Genomic DNA, 12,574 nt, shown 5'->3' with positions numbered 1-12,574 from the left:
ATGTAAACTTCCCACTGTATATCTTTATGTTCCTGGGGTTTGGACTAGGAACAAACACCTTGTCCTGTAGAGATTTACATGGTTATCAAAATGTCACACCAGAGTAAACCAACACGAAACACAGCCTTTATTTTAAGTGTTTCTAAAATCCCCTATGGGAAACAATGTTGGAAAAACAATTGGAACCATTTCCTTGTTTGACCGCTAGGTTTTATGGGTATTATGACTCATACTGTGGTACTCTATAGTTCCAAAATATAGATTTTCGCTTTTTCAAAAGAACCCAAAAATGAGCAAAATGTCAACATCTTCAGCAACCAATCTCGCTCTTTTCTCCAGGGGGTAGACAGGCTGCGGCATGCACCGATGTTTCTGCCCCGCTTGCACTGCGCTGCTTATACAGTAGTGTGGAGAGTAGTAGCAAGACAGGTGACCAACTCAGTGGCCTTGTCCTTAAGAGAGTGTCCGCCCTTAGATTGGTAGGTTGGGAGTTCCATCCCCATACAGAAGACTGATCCTGTTTTTACAATGCTTGGCACTCAACATTAAGGAGATAGACTAGTGTCCTGTCCAGGGGGTGTCCTGGTACATCAAGCTGACTCACTACAGAAACAGGAGATGGACTAGTGTCCTGTCCAGGGGGTGTCCTGGTACACCAAGCTGCCTCACTACAGAAACAGGAGATGGACTAGTGTCCTGTCCAGGGGGTGTCCTGGTACACCAAGCTGTCTCACTACAGAAACAGGATATAGACTAGTGTCCTGTCCAGGGGGTGTCCTGGTACATCAAGCTGCCTCACTACAGAAACAGGAGATCAGGGGGTGTCCTGGTACATCAAGCTGCCTCACTACAGAAACAGGAGATAGACTAGTGTCCTGTCCAGGGGGTGTCCTGGTACACCAAGCTGCCTCACGCTAAACAAAACAGGAGATCGGCTTCTACGAGCCGTTCCGCCTCACACAAGCCAAGGCTACTTATTAGATAGTCGACACTTGTCAGGCGCCACCCGCTGGTGACTGCAGCGATCTCTCATTTCCTCCACGTTACTTTCCCTTCGTTGGAGTCATGAAAGACAATGTTATAAAACGCTCTTATGAAGAGATAGCAGCCTTGTGGACCAATCAGATTCTATTTCCTACACTGTAATTCTAAATGCTGTGTGAAGTGTGTGTGTGTGTGTGTGTTTTATACTGTATGTATTTTACAATGCTCCCTATTAAAACAAAACAAATTTTAAAAAAAAGAAAATACAAAACCATTTATTTGTGAGATCCTAGAGGTTCGTTTATTCACGTTAAAATACTTTCGCTCACTGAAAGCCATTGTCTGAAAGCATTAAGAGTGGTTCTCCTCAGTAGTTCTATTAAAAAGGCATCAATAGTGGTTCCTCAGTACTTATTATATTAAGGCTTCAATACAAAAAAAACAATCAAAACATCACAAATGTAAAAATACTGAGTTCCCCAAAGCAATATGATGCAGTATATTAATAATAATAAATTATTAATAATAATTAATACCATCCTTATTCTATTTCTTTAACATCTAACCAGCCACTTTGGAAGATCTTACAAATGTATAGTATTCCATGTCAGTCATTTCTATATTTAGTAAAATAATCATTGTAATATAATGAATATCATCATCATCATCAATGGTGATGGCTGGGTATTTCAACACATGTACAAAACTTCACTTTTTTAGATTGTTATATGAGAATAGCCCTTTATACAAAATTCTCTTGTTAAAATAAGTATTTTCAAAATATAAAACCGATCACAGGTGTGTACCAATCAATATTACATTTAACTAAAATGTTCCCTCAGAGGACAGACCGTTCCAAACGGAATTCTGATGGGTTCCAAACGGAATTCTGATGGGTTCCAAACGGAATTCTGATGGGTTCCAACAGTTCCAACAGAATGATGGAGTTCCATGGTGTTTTGAAGCAGATGAGAATATGACAGGTTACTGAGTAAGTGAGCCACTACTGTAGATATCAGAAGTTATTATTAGCCTACTACACAGTCACAGTTCGATATTTAACCTAAAAAAACAGTCCGTCTTTGGTTCTGTTTTTCCTAACCAGCATCCCTTAAGGCACACCCTATGATAAAAGCTGATCAAGAAAAATACATGTATTCTGTAACATCAAAATATTCAACAAATCAACCAAAAAAAAAAATCGGTTTTCAAAATGTAAGATGTAAAACCCATAGGTAGTCCAAAGTCTGACAGCAAAATCTGTGTTTAGAAAAACCATCCTCTGCAGTAATGTTGTTCAGCATATATGTAGATATGTTTAAGAGATCAGTGGAAGAACATATGATGGTTAAGCACACCACACATGGAATACGCTCCAAACAAAACCACTACTCAAAGCATAAAAATAAAAAGTCAACTTTCTTCATTAAAAACAGCATGAACACAAAAAAAAAACATAAACATCCTAGCCTGGGGACCAGTCTGTTTAGCCAACATGCCACTCATATGCCAAATACAAGGAGTGGAACGATAGCTAAAACAGACCGGTACCCAGGCTATCAACAACCATTACGATCAGTAAAATGTGTTTTTCTGGACGATACAGTTGGATGTGAACCAAATCAATGACATGGAGGACAGAGACAGTGGCTGGGTGCCACATGAAATCCACACAGTGGGGCAGTGGACTGGTAGGAAACCCCCAAACTCTGGTTTAGCTAGCCGCTAGAAAGCCCTGGTCTGGCCTACACAGATGAATAATGAGGTACAAGGGGTTGTGGTCTGGCCTACACAGATGAATAAATGTGGTACAACTCCCCAAAAATCAGGTCCAAATCAATATGACGTCAGGACAATGTGTCAGTCAGTTAGTTTTAGTCAGTTGCCCATTTTAACATGATGTCGAACGAATGCGTCCCAAACAGCACCCTATTCCCTACGCAGAATACGCATTTAGAGCAGAAGCAGCGCTACAATCTAGGGTTAGTGAAGGTCTGTCTCCTTTATGTTCTTCTAATAGTGAATAGAAATTATATACAAGTTCATTCCTATTGGTCTAAAATAGCAACAGCACTCTGCTATTTTATTCCAACACACCACACACACACACACACACACAGCAACCTCCAACAAGGGTGCAATTCATTAGGGCACAATGTAACCAACCAAAAAAAACATTTTGCAAACGCAACCCATTTTATTGCACAAGCTTTTAGGTTCCTTCTTGTTTCAATCTGTTTTGTGCCTCATGAAGACCACCCCGACGTCGTCTCCTCCTCCTCAACCACTATACATAGGTGGACAAAACATTAAGGACACCTGCTCTTTCCATGACATAGACTGACCAGGTGAATCCAGGTGAAAAGCTATGATCCCTTATTGATGTCACCTTGTTAAATCCACTTCACATCAGTGTAGATGAAGGGGGAGGAGGTATGATTAAAGAAGGATTTTTAAGCCTTGAGACAATTGAGACATGGATTGCGTTTGTGTGCCATTCAGAGGGTGAAGGGGCAAGACAACAGATTTAAGTGCCTTTGAACGGGGTATGGTAGTCAGTGCCAAGTGCACCGGTTTGTGTCAAGAACCGCAACGCTGCCGGGGTTTTTCCACACTCAACAGTGTCCCGTGTGTATCAAGAATGTTCCACCACCCAAAGGACATCCAGCCAACTGGACACAACTGTGGGGAAGCATTGGAGTCAACATGGACCAGCATCCCTGTGGAACGCTTTCAACACCTTGTAGAGTCCATGCCCTGATGACTTGAGGCTGTTCTGAGGGGCAAAAGGAGGTGCAACTCAATATTAGGAAAGTGTTCTTAATGTTTTGTCCACTAAGTGTATAGTGACGCTATACATTATAGTTCTTCATGTCTTCAACATTTATACAACAGCACAGCGACCTTTCATATAACGTACAAGTACTGTTGACAATTAAACCTTATATTACAACCCGTCGTTAGTTTATTGTAACTGCAGTTTAAGTGATCAGCGCAGCATAGAATCCTAAAAAAACGAGGCTGTTTTATTAAACAGCGTAGACCAAAAGGGTCAGTTTCCCAGACACAGATGAAGGTGTTTTAGTAATCTGTTAACCTTTCCCCTTTACGGACAAGATACAGACGTTCTCTCTGAGGAATCAACCACTTATTGGCTCGTCTTCTTATTTCTGACTGGTTGCATAATCAATAAAATCATCAGTGGAATATTTCGGGGCAATGCCAGCATTGCACATGAAGGTGGAGAGAGGTTGAAGATGGCACATTCACACAGATATTAAAAGGGTGAAGTGCACTTAAAAAAAAAAATAAAAAAAAATAAGAAAAAAAATAAAAATAAAAGTCTGTTAAAAATCCATAATGAGACTGGAGCAGTCCTTCCTTGGGCCTCCCTTCCTCCTCCTCCTCCTCCCCTCCCCCAAGGGGTTATAGGTCAATGATTAGTGGTCAGGGGTTAAAGGTCAGAAGTCAGGGAGAGGGTCATAAGGTCAGGGTGTGGAGGGCTTGTGCAGGATTCCCTGTAGATCGTCAGGTAAAGACAGGATGACAGAGTCGATGTGGGCTTGTAGTTTAGTCAGCGTCCCAGGCCTCAGAGGAAGCTGCTCTCTCTGTGCCTGAGTCTAGAACATACAGGAAGAACAGGTCAGCAACACATAACAAAGCATCAAATGATTCTTTATAAATACTTTGTGTTTACTAACATAAATCAAGTTAAATTTAGCATACACTGAACATACAAGTGGCCAAAAAGTATGTGGACACCCTTTCAAATAAGTGGATTCGGCTATTTCAGCTGACAAGTATATAAAATTGAGCGCACAGCCATGCAATCTCCATAGACAAACATTGACAGTAAAATGACCCGTACTGAAGAGCTCAGTGACTTTCAAGGTGGCACCGTCATAGGATGCCACCTTTCCAACAAGTCAGTTCGTCAAGTTTCCGCCCTGCTAGAGCTTCCCCCCGGTCAACTGTATGTGCTGTTATTGTGAAGTGGAAACGTCTAGGAGCAACAACGGCTCAGCCGCGAAGTGGTAGGCCACACAAGCTCACAGAACGGGACCGCTGAAGTGCGTAAAAATCATCCGTCATCGGTTACAACACTCCAAATTGCCTCCGGGAGCAAAGGAACGGTTCGTCAGGAGCTTCATGAAATGGGTTTCCATGGCCGACCACAAGCCTAAGATCACCATGCGTAATGCCAAGTGTCGGCTGGAGTGCTGTAAAGCTCACCGTCATTGGACTCTGGAGCAGTGGAAACGCGTTCTCTGGAGTGATGAATCACGCTTCACCATCTGGCAGTCTGACGGATGAATCTGGGTTTGGTGGACGCCACGAGAATGCTACCTGCCCCAACGCATAGTTCCCAACTGTAAGGAGGACTAATGGTCTGGGGCTGTTTTTTCATGGTTTGGGCCCCTTAGACGATTCTGTACTTCCAACTTTGTGGCAACAGTTTGGGGGAAGGCCCTTTCCTGTTTCAGCATGACAATGTCCCCGTGCACAAATCGAGGTCAATACAGAAATGGTTTGTCGAGATCGATGTGGAAGAACCCGACTGGCCTGCACAAAGCCCTCACCTCAACCCCATCAAACACCTTTGTGATGAATTGGAAACGCCGACTGCGAGCCAGGGCCTAATCACTCAACATCAGCGCCCGACCTCACTAATGCTCTTGTGGCTGAATGGAAGCAAGTCCCCACAGCAATGTTCCAACATCTAGTGGAAATCCTTCCCAGAAGAGTGGAGGCTGTTATAGCAGCAAAAGGAGGGACCAACTCCATAATAAATGTCCATGATTATGAAATGAGATGTTTTGACGAACAGTTGTCCACATACTTTTGGCCATGTAGTGTACAGGAACCCTACTGTTACATGTTCTATCACTAACGAGCAGAAGGAAGTCCATGTCTATCTGTTACAACGAAACAACCGCATACTGACCAGTTTGTCTTTGAGTTTGAGAACCAGGTCCACGGTCTCCACCTCCGTGTGTTGCTGGACACGCACCTGTAGATCCTACATGAAAGAATAGAAATGGAGAGAGAGGTGAATAGGTCAATGGTCTGGCTGTATAACCGATTGGCAAATGTACTGAAAAATTGAGAAATCATGTGACTAAACTGTATTTAAAAAGAAGAAACTATACTATGAAACAAAAGATAAATGATATAAAGAATGATGGTAAAAAACTTTGGAGCACCTCAAATAAAATTTTGGGCAAAAAGGCAAACTCAGCTCCTTCATTCATTGAATCAGATGGCTCATTCATCACAAAACCCACTGATATTACCAACTACTTAAATACTTTTTTAAGTGGCAAGATAAGCTAATTTAGGCATAACATGCCAGCAACAAATGCTGACACTACACATCCAAGTATATCTGATCTAATTATGAAAAGACAAGAATTGTAATTTTGAATTCCGTAAAGTGAGTGTGGAAGAGGCGACAAAATGATGGTTGTCTATCAACAATGACAAGCCACCGGGGTCTGACAACTTGGATGGAAAATTACGGAGGATTATATTGCCACTTATATTGGCCATATTGTCAATTTCATCCTACTAGAGAGTGTGTGTCCTCAGGCCTGGAGGGAAGCTAAAGTCATTCCGCTACCCAAGAATAGTAAAGCCCCCTTTACTGCCTCAAATAGCCGACCAATCAGCCTGTTACCAACCCTCAGTAAACCTTTGGGGGGAAAAAAAAATTGTGTTTGACCAGATACAATGCTATTTTACAGTAAACAAATTGACAACAGACTTTCAGCACGTTTATAGGGAAGGACATTCAACAAGCACAGCACTTACACAAATTACTGATGAGACTCCTGAACAGCTAATCAAATGGCTACCCAGAGTATTTGCATTGCACCCCGCTCTTCTTCGCCGCTGCTACTCTCTGTTATTATCTATGTCATCATAGTCACTTTAATAACTACCTACAAGGAAGAAAATTCAACAAGCACAGCACTTACAAATGACTGATGATTGGCTGAGAGAAATCGATGATAAAATGATAGTGGGGGTTGTCTTGTTAGATTTCAGTGCAGCTTTTGACATTACCGATCATAGTCTGCTGCTGGAAAAACGTATGTGTTATGGCTTTACACCCCCTGCTATAATGGCTTTACACCCCCTGCTATAATGTGGATAAAGAGTTACCTGTCTAACAGAACACAGAGGGTCTTATTTAATGGAAGCCTCTCCAACATAATCCAGGTAGAATCAGGAATTCCCCAGGGCAGCTGTCTAGGCCCCTTACTTTTTAAAATCTTTACTAACATCATGCCACTGGCTTTGAGTAAAGCCAGTGTGTCTACGTATGCGGATGACTCAACACAAAACACGTCAGATACTACAGCGACTGAAATGACAGCAACAAAGAGTTGCAGTTAGTTTCAGAATAGGCACACAGTACTACATAGAGCCATGACTACATGGAACTCTATTCCACATCAAGTAACTGACTCAAGCAGTAGAATTATATTCATAAAACAGATAAATACTCCCTATAGAACAGCAGGGACTGTGAAGCAACACAAACACAGACACATACACCCACGATACACATGGATTGTGTTGTAGATATGTGGTAGTAGAGGCCTAAGGGCACACACAATATATGTTGTGAAATCTGTTATGAATGTATTGTAAATGTTCTTAAAATGTATGAACTGCCTTAATTTTGCTGGACTCCACAAAGAGTAGCTGCTGACTTGACAGGAACTAATGGGGATCCATAATAAACCCCAGGAAGAGTAGCTGCTGCCTTGGCAGGAACTAGTGGGGATCCATAATAAACACCAGGAAGAGTAGCTGCTGCCTTGGCAGGAAGTAATGGGGATCCGTAATAAACCCCAGGAAGAGTAGCCGCTGCCTGGGCAGGAAGTAATGGGGATCCATAATAAACCCCAGGAAGAGTAGCTGCTGCCTTGGCAGGAAGTAATGGGGATCCATAATAAACCCCAGGAAGAGTAGCCGCTGCCTCGGCAGGAAGTAATGGGGATCCATAATAAATATACCTCCTCACAGACGGCCTCTAGGTGAAGGGCCTCTAGTTTCTTCATCATCTCTCTCCTGCGATTCCTGAACCATCCGTCAAAGTTAGGACACCTGAGGAACTGTCTGGATAAGAAAAACACACACCAAGAGGCTTTTAGGATGCATAGACCATGTCACATTCACAAAGTCTGCAAACAGGAAATACACACACTGTCATTATATATTACATTATAATAGACTTTAGACGTTTCCTGGTAAACAGACAGAAAATAAATAAAGCTCAATTTTTTTTAATTTTTTTTTTAAAAGCATGTCGAGTTAAGATTAAGAACACAAATACATACAAAAAAATATTGGGCTTCTCTTATAGGAATAGGCAATGTCTTTCAATAGATAGCAGAAAACAAAATCATCCAGTCGACATTCATCTCAGCTTTCGACTGTGGCAATGCCGTCGACATGAATGCAGCTCCCACTGTATTGAAGTCATTGGACACAGTTTTTCATAACACACTACGCTTTACTACGGGAGATAGGTACAGTCACATCACTGCATTCTACATCAGAAAGTAGGCCCTCTCTTTAGTCTCAAAGATCAATGCACTACTCTCTCGTTTCGTTTATAAAGAAAGCGATTTTACCAAAACTACCGCTGCACCTAACATCATTAATAACTGTTAGATGTCCTGTACAAGTCGCCCCGGTCTCAAGGACAGTCAATACCGGAAACTTCTTCGTCAAGTTTCCCCCGGTCTCAGGGATAGCTAACACCGGAAACTCCTTTGTCAAGTCGCCCCGGTCTCAGGGATAGCTAACACCGGAAACTCCTTCAGTCTCCATATAGTTCGGCAAATCAGCTTTATTTTTTTGCACCTTATTTATGGAATAATCTCAAAAACAGTTTAAAATTGGATGCATCTTGGGAAATTCAGAAAACTGATTGAGAAGCTTATTACTGATGTGTCCGTTTCCTATGGCTGCCGTTGTTCATGTTTTCCATATTTGATGTGTGTGTTTGTCATTCAGGGATCATCTGTAAAACAGACCTCTCAGTAGGACTCCCTGGTTAAATAAAAAGGTTAACGACACGTGGAACCAGGCTATCCCGCGTGTGGACGTCAGTACCTGTAGAGTCCCATCCAGTCTCCTTTGAGTGGTGAGGTGAGCTGAGGACCAGCCTTCTCCAGTGTCTTCATAAAGACATCCTGGAGGAAAGGCCTCAGCTGTGGAGGACTCTTCCATGGACAAATGTTCTTCTGTAGAGGCATCAGACTGGCCACATAGCGCTCCTGTGAGATGGAGAAAGGGAATGGAAGACTTAGTGTGTTAGTGTAGTTTTCATTAAAGCCCTTCTTCACGACAACTGTTGAAGTTCTCAGCACAGTGATGTATATTTGGTTTTAGATAGAACATGGCGGTCCGCCCGCCTGTGGTTTAACCGAGGTGATCCCATTGACTGACAGCAAAAACTTCACCTTTTTCAAAACGCACATTTCTTGTCGTCTGCTTGTTTTAGTCAATAACAAAACCTTCATTCAAGAAAAGTACAGGTCTAAAGAGGACTTTACAACACGGCCTGCGTTCTCACTACTTAGAAACACGTCATAATGTAGGGCTTCCCTCAAGCCTCTTGTCATTACGGCGCTAGCAGCCAGTGTGTGAGTGCTAGCTAGCTACTGACTGGAACATTAAGCTAGCCAAGACCAACAACACAAACAGACTATACAGCTACAAGTAGTGAGTGGAGTTACTAACAGACTATACAAGTAGTGAGTGGAGTTACTAATGTAATATACTGCTCAAAAAAATAAAGGGAACACTTAAACAACACATCCTAGATCTGAATGAAAGAAATAATGTTATTAAATACTTTTTTCTTTACATAGTTGAATGTGCTGACAACAAAATCACACAAAAATAATCAATGGAAATCCAATTTATCAACCCATGGAGGTCTGGATTTGGAGTCACACTCAAAATTAAAGTGGAAAACCACACTACAGGCTGATCCAACTTTGATGTAATGTCCTTAAAACAAGTCAAAATGAGGCTCAGTAGTGTGTGTGGCCTCCACGTGCCTGTATGACCTCCCTACAACGCCTGGGCATGCTCCTGATGAGGTGGCGGATGGTCTCCTGAGGGATCTCCTCCCAGACCTGGACTAAAGCATCCGCCAACTCCTGGACAGTCTGTGGTGCAACGTGGCGTTGGTGGATGGAGCGAGACATGATGTCCCAGATGTGCTCAATTGGATTCAGGTCTGGGGAACGGGCGGGCCAGTCTATAGCATCAATGCCTTCCTCTTGCAGGAACTGCTGACACACTCCAGCCACATGAGGTCTAGCATTGTCTTGCATTAGGAGGAACCTAGGGCCAACCGCACCAGCATATGGTCTCACAAGGGGTCTGAGGATCTCATCTCGGTACCTAATGGCAGTCAGGCTACCTCTGGCGAGTACATGGAGGGCTGTGCGGCCCCCCAAAGAAATGCCACCCCACACCATGACTGACCCACCGCCAAACCGGTCATGCTGGAGGATGTTGCAGGCAGCAGAACGTTCTCCACGGTGTCTCCAGACTCTGTCACGTCTGTCATGTGCTCAGTGTGAACCTGCTTTCATCTGTGAAGAGCACAGGGCGCCAGTGGTGAATTTGCCAATCTTGGTCTTCTCTGGCAAATGCCAAACGTCCTGCACGGTGTTGGGCTGTAAGCACAACCCCCACCTGTGGATGTCGGGCCGTCATACCACCCTCATGGAGTCTGTTTCTGACCGTTTGAGCAGACACATGCACATTTGTGGCCTGCTGGAGGTCATTTTGGTAGGGCTCTGGCAGTGCTTCTCCTGCTCCTCCTTGCACAAAGGCGGAGGTAGCGGTCCTGCTGCTGGGTTGTTGCCCTCCTACGGCCTCCTCCACGTCTCCTGATGTACTGGCCTGTCTCCTGGTAGCGCCTCCGTGCTCTGGACACTACGCTGACAGACACAGCAAACCTTCTTGCCACAGCTCGCATTGATGTGCCATCCTGGATGAGCTGCACTACCTGAGCCACTTGTGTGGGTTGTAGACTCCGTCTCATGCTACCAATAGAGTGAATGCACCGCCAGCATTCAAAAGTGACCAAAACATCAGCCAGGAAGCATAGGAACTGAGAAGTGGTCTGTGGTCACCACCTGCAGAACCACTCCTTTATTGGGGGTGTCTTGCTAATTGCCTATAATTTCCACCTGTTGTCTATTCCATTTGCACAACAGCATGTGAAATTTATTGTCAATCAGTGTTGCTTCCTAAGTGGACAGTTTGATTTCACAGAAGTGTGATTGACTTGGAGTTACATTGTGTTGTTTAAGTGTTCCCTTTATTTTTTTGAGCAGTGTATATTAAACAAGTTAAATGTCTTCACTGTGATCAAGAAATGTGACTGTTCCTGGTGCTAAAACAACATCCCATCACAAAGCTCGAGTAAATGACATGACTAAACAGCTCCTGAATGTATTACGTCAGGACAGACGATACAGCGACAAGGACATTGATTCTATCGTAGTCCGTGTGGGTTTTAAATGAGATTATGAAGAGCAGCTCTTTTAAAGAGCTGATTGACACTAATAAAAAGAGACCCTTCATATATCTGGCCCTGTGCCGTCTCTGAATCGTGGCATTCAACACTTCAGCAGGATTCTCTCTCTTCATAACTGGCTATGTGATTACTGCAGCTCAACGGGTGTTAACTTTTGTGGACAATTTCAATACCTTTTGGAAACAAAAACACGTTTTATAAAAAGGAGGATGGGATCCACCCAAATCATTTCACAGCATTGTAAGTCTGCGTTAAGACATTGAGCCAAGCCCAGCTCAGTTTATACCAAGGACGTTGGTAGACAATGTAAGTCATCTAAGTCTCTCTAACCGCGCTGAATACCTCTGCTGATCTTACAGCTATTGTATGCAGTAATAATGTGCCTATGAACCAGAGTTATACTGTTAGCACTGAGGCGGTGTGCCCCTTGTAGGAAGTCCACTGTGTGCAGCTCACCCTGCACTAACATCAATCACATCAGCACATCTACTGCTGCTAAGCTTCCCAGTAAAGCAATGAAAACAAGCAAGCATCCCAGAAAAGTGCTCAAAATAGCACACGTTAACATACGTAGTTTAAGATACAAGGTTCATGAAATCAATTTTGCTAGTAACAAATAACATTAATCTCTGGAACTCACCCAGAAGCTTATAAGAAATCCTGCTATGCCCGCCGACTAACCATCAAACAATTGTACTATACCGGCTCCGACGATCGTCGGATGTGGCAGGGCTTGCAAACTATTACAGACAACAAAAGGGGAAGCACAGACGCGAGCTGCCCATTGACACGAGCCTACCAGACGAGCTAAATCACTTCTATGCTCGCTTCGAGGCAAGCAACACTGAGGCATGCATGAGAGCGTCAGCTGTTCCGGACGACTGTGTGATCTCGCTCTCCGTAGCCGATGTGAGTAAGACCTTTAAACAGGTCAACATTCACAAGGCCGCTGGGCCAGACGGATTACCAGGACATGTGCTCCGGGCATGTGCTGACCAACTGGCAGGTGTC

At 43.4% G+C, this 12,574-nt stretch overlaps 1 protein-coding gene across 1 annotated transcript in view; it reads right to left on the bottom strand.

The window, feature by feature from the left end:
- Window positions 1-3,601: 3,601 nt before the first annotated feature.
- The window catches only part of dennd6a (DENN/MADD domain containing 6A), a 31,532-nt gene continuing 22,559 nt past the window's right edge, over window positions 3,602-12,574 (bottom strand). The window contains exons 15-18 of the mRNA XM_014168418.2: window positions 9,115-9,278; window positions 8,010-8,112; window positions 5,930-6,004; window positions 3,602-4,604 (exon numbers count right to left, since the gene is read on the bottom strand). Coding sequence (XP_014023893.1) covers window positions 4,473-4,604; window positions 5,930-6,004; window positions 8,010-8,112; window positions 9,115-9,278 — 474 coding nt within the window. The 3' untranslated portion in view covers window positions 3,602-4,472. The remainder of the gene's footprint in view (window positions 4,605-5,929; window positions 6,005-8,009; window positions 8,113-9,114; window positions 9,279-12,574) is intronic.

Source organism: Salmo salar, chromosome ssa22, assembly GCF_905237065.1.
Source record: "Salmo salar chromosome ssa22, Ssal_v3.1, whole genome shotgun sequence".
Lineage (NCBI taxonomy): Eukaryota > Metazoa > Chordata > Actinopteri > Salmoniformes > Salmonidae > Salmo > Salmo salar.
Note: the sequence above shows the minus strand (reverse complement) of the source record. Positions and strands in the feature narration are given on the sequence as shown.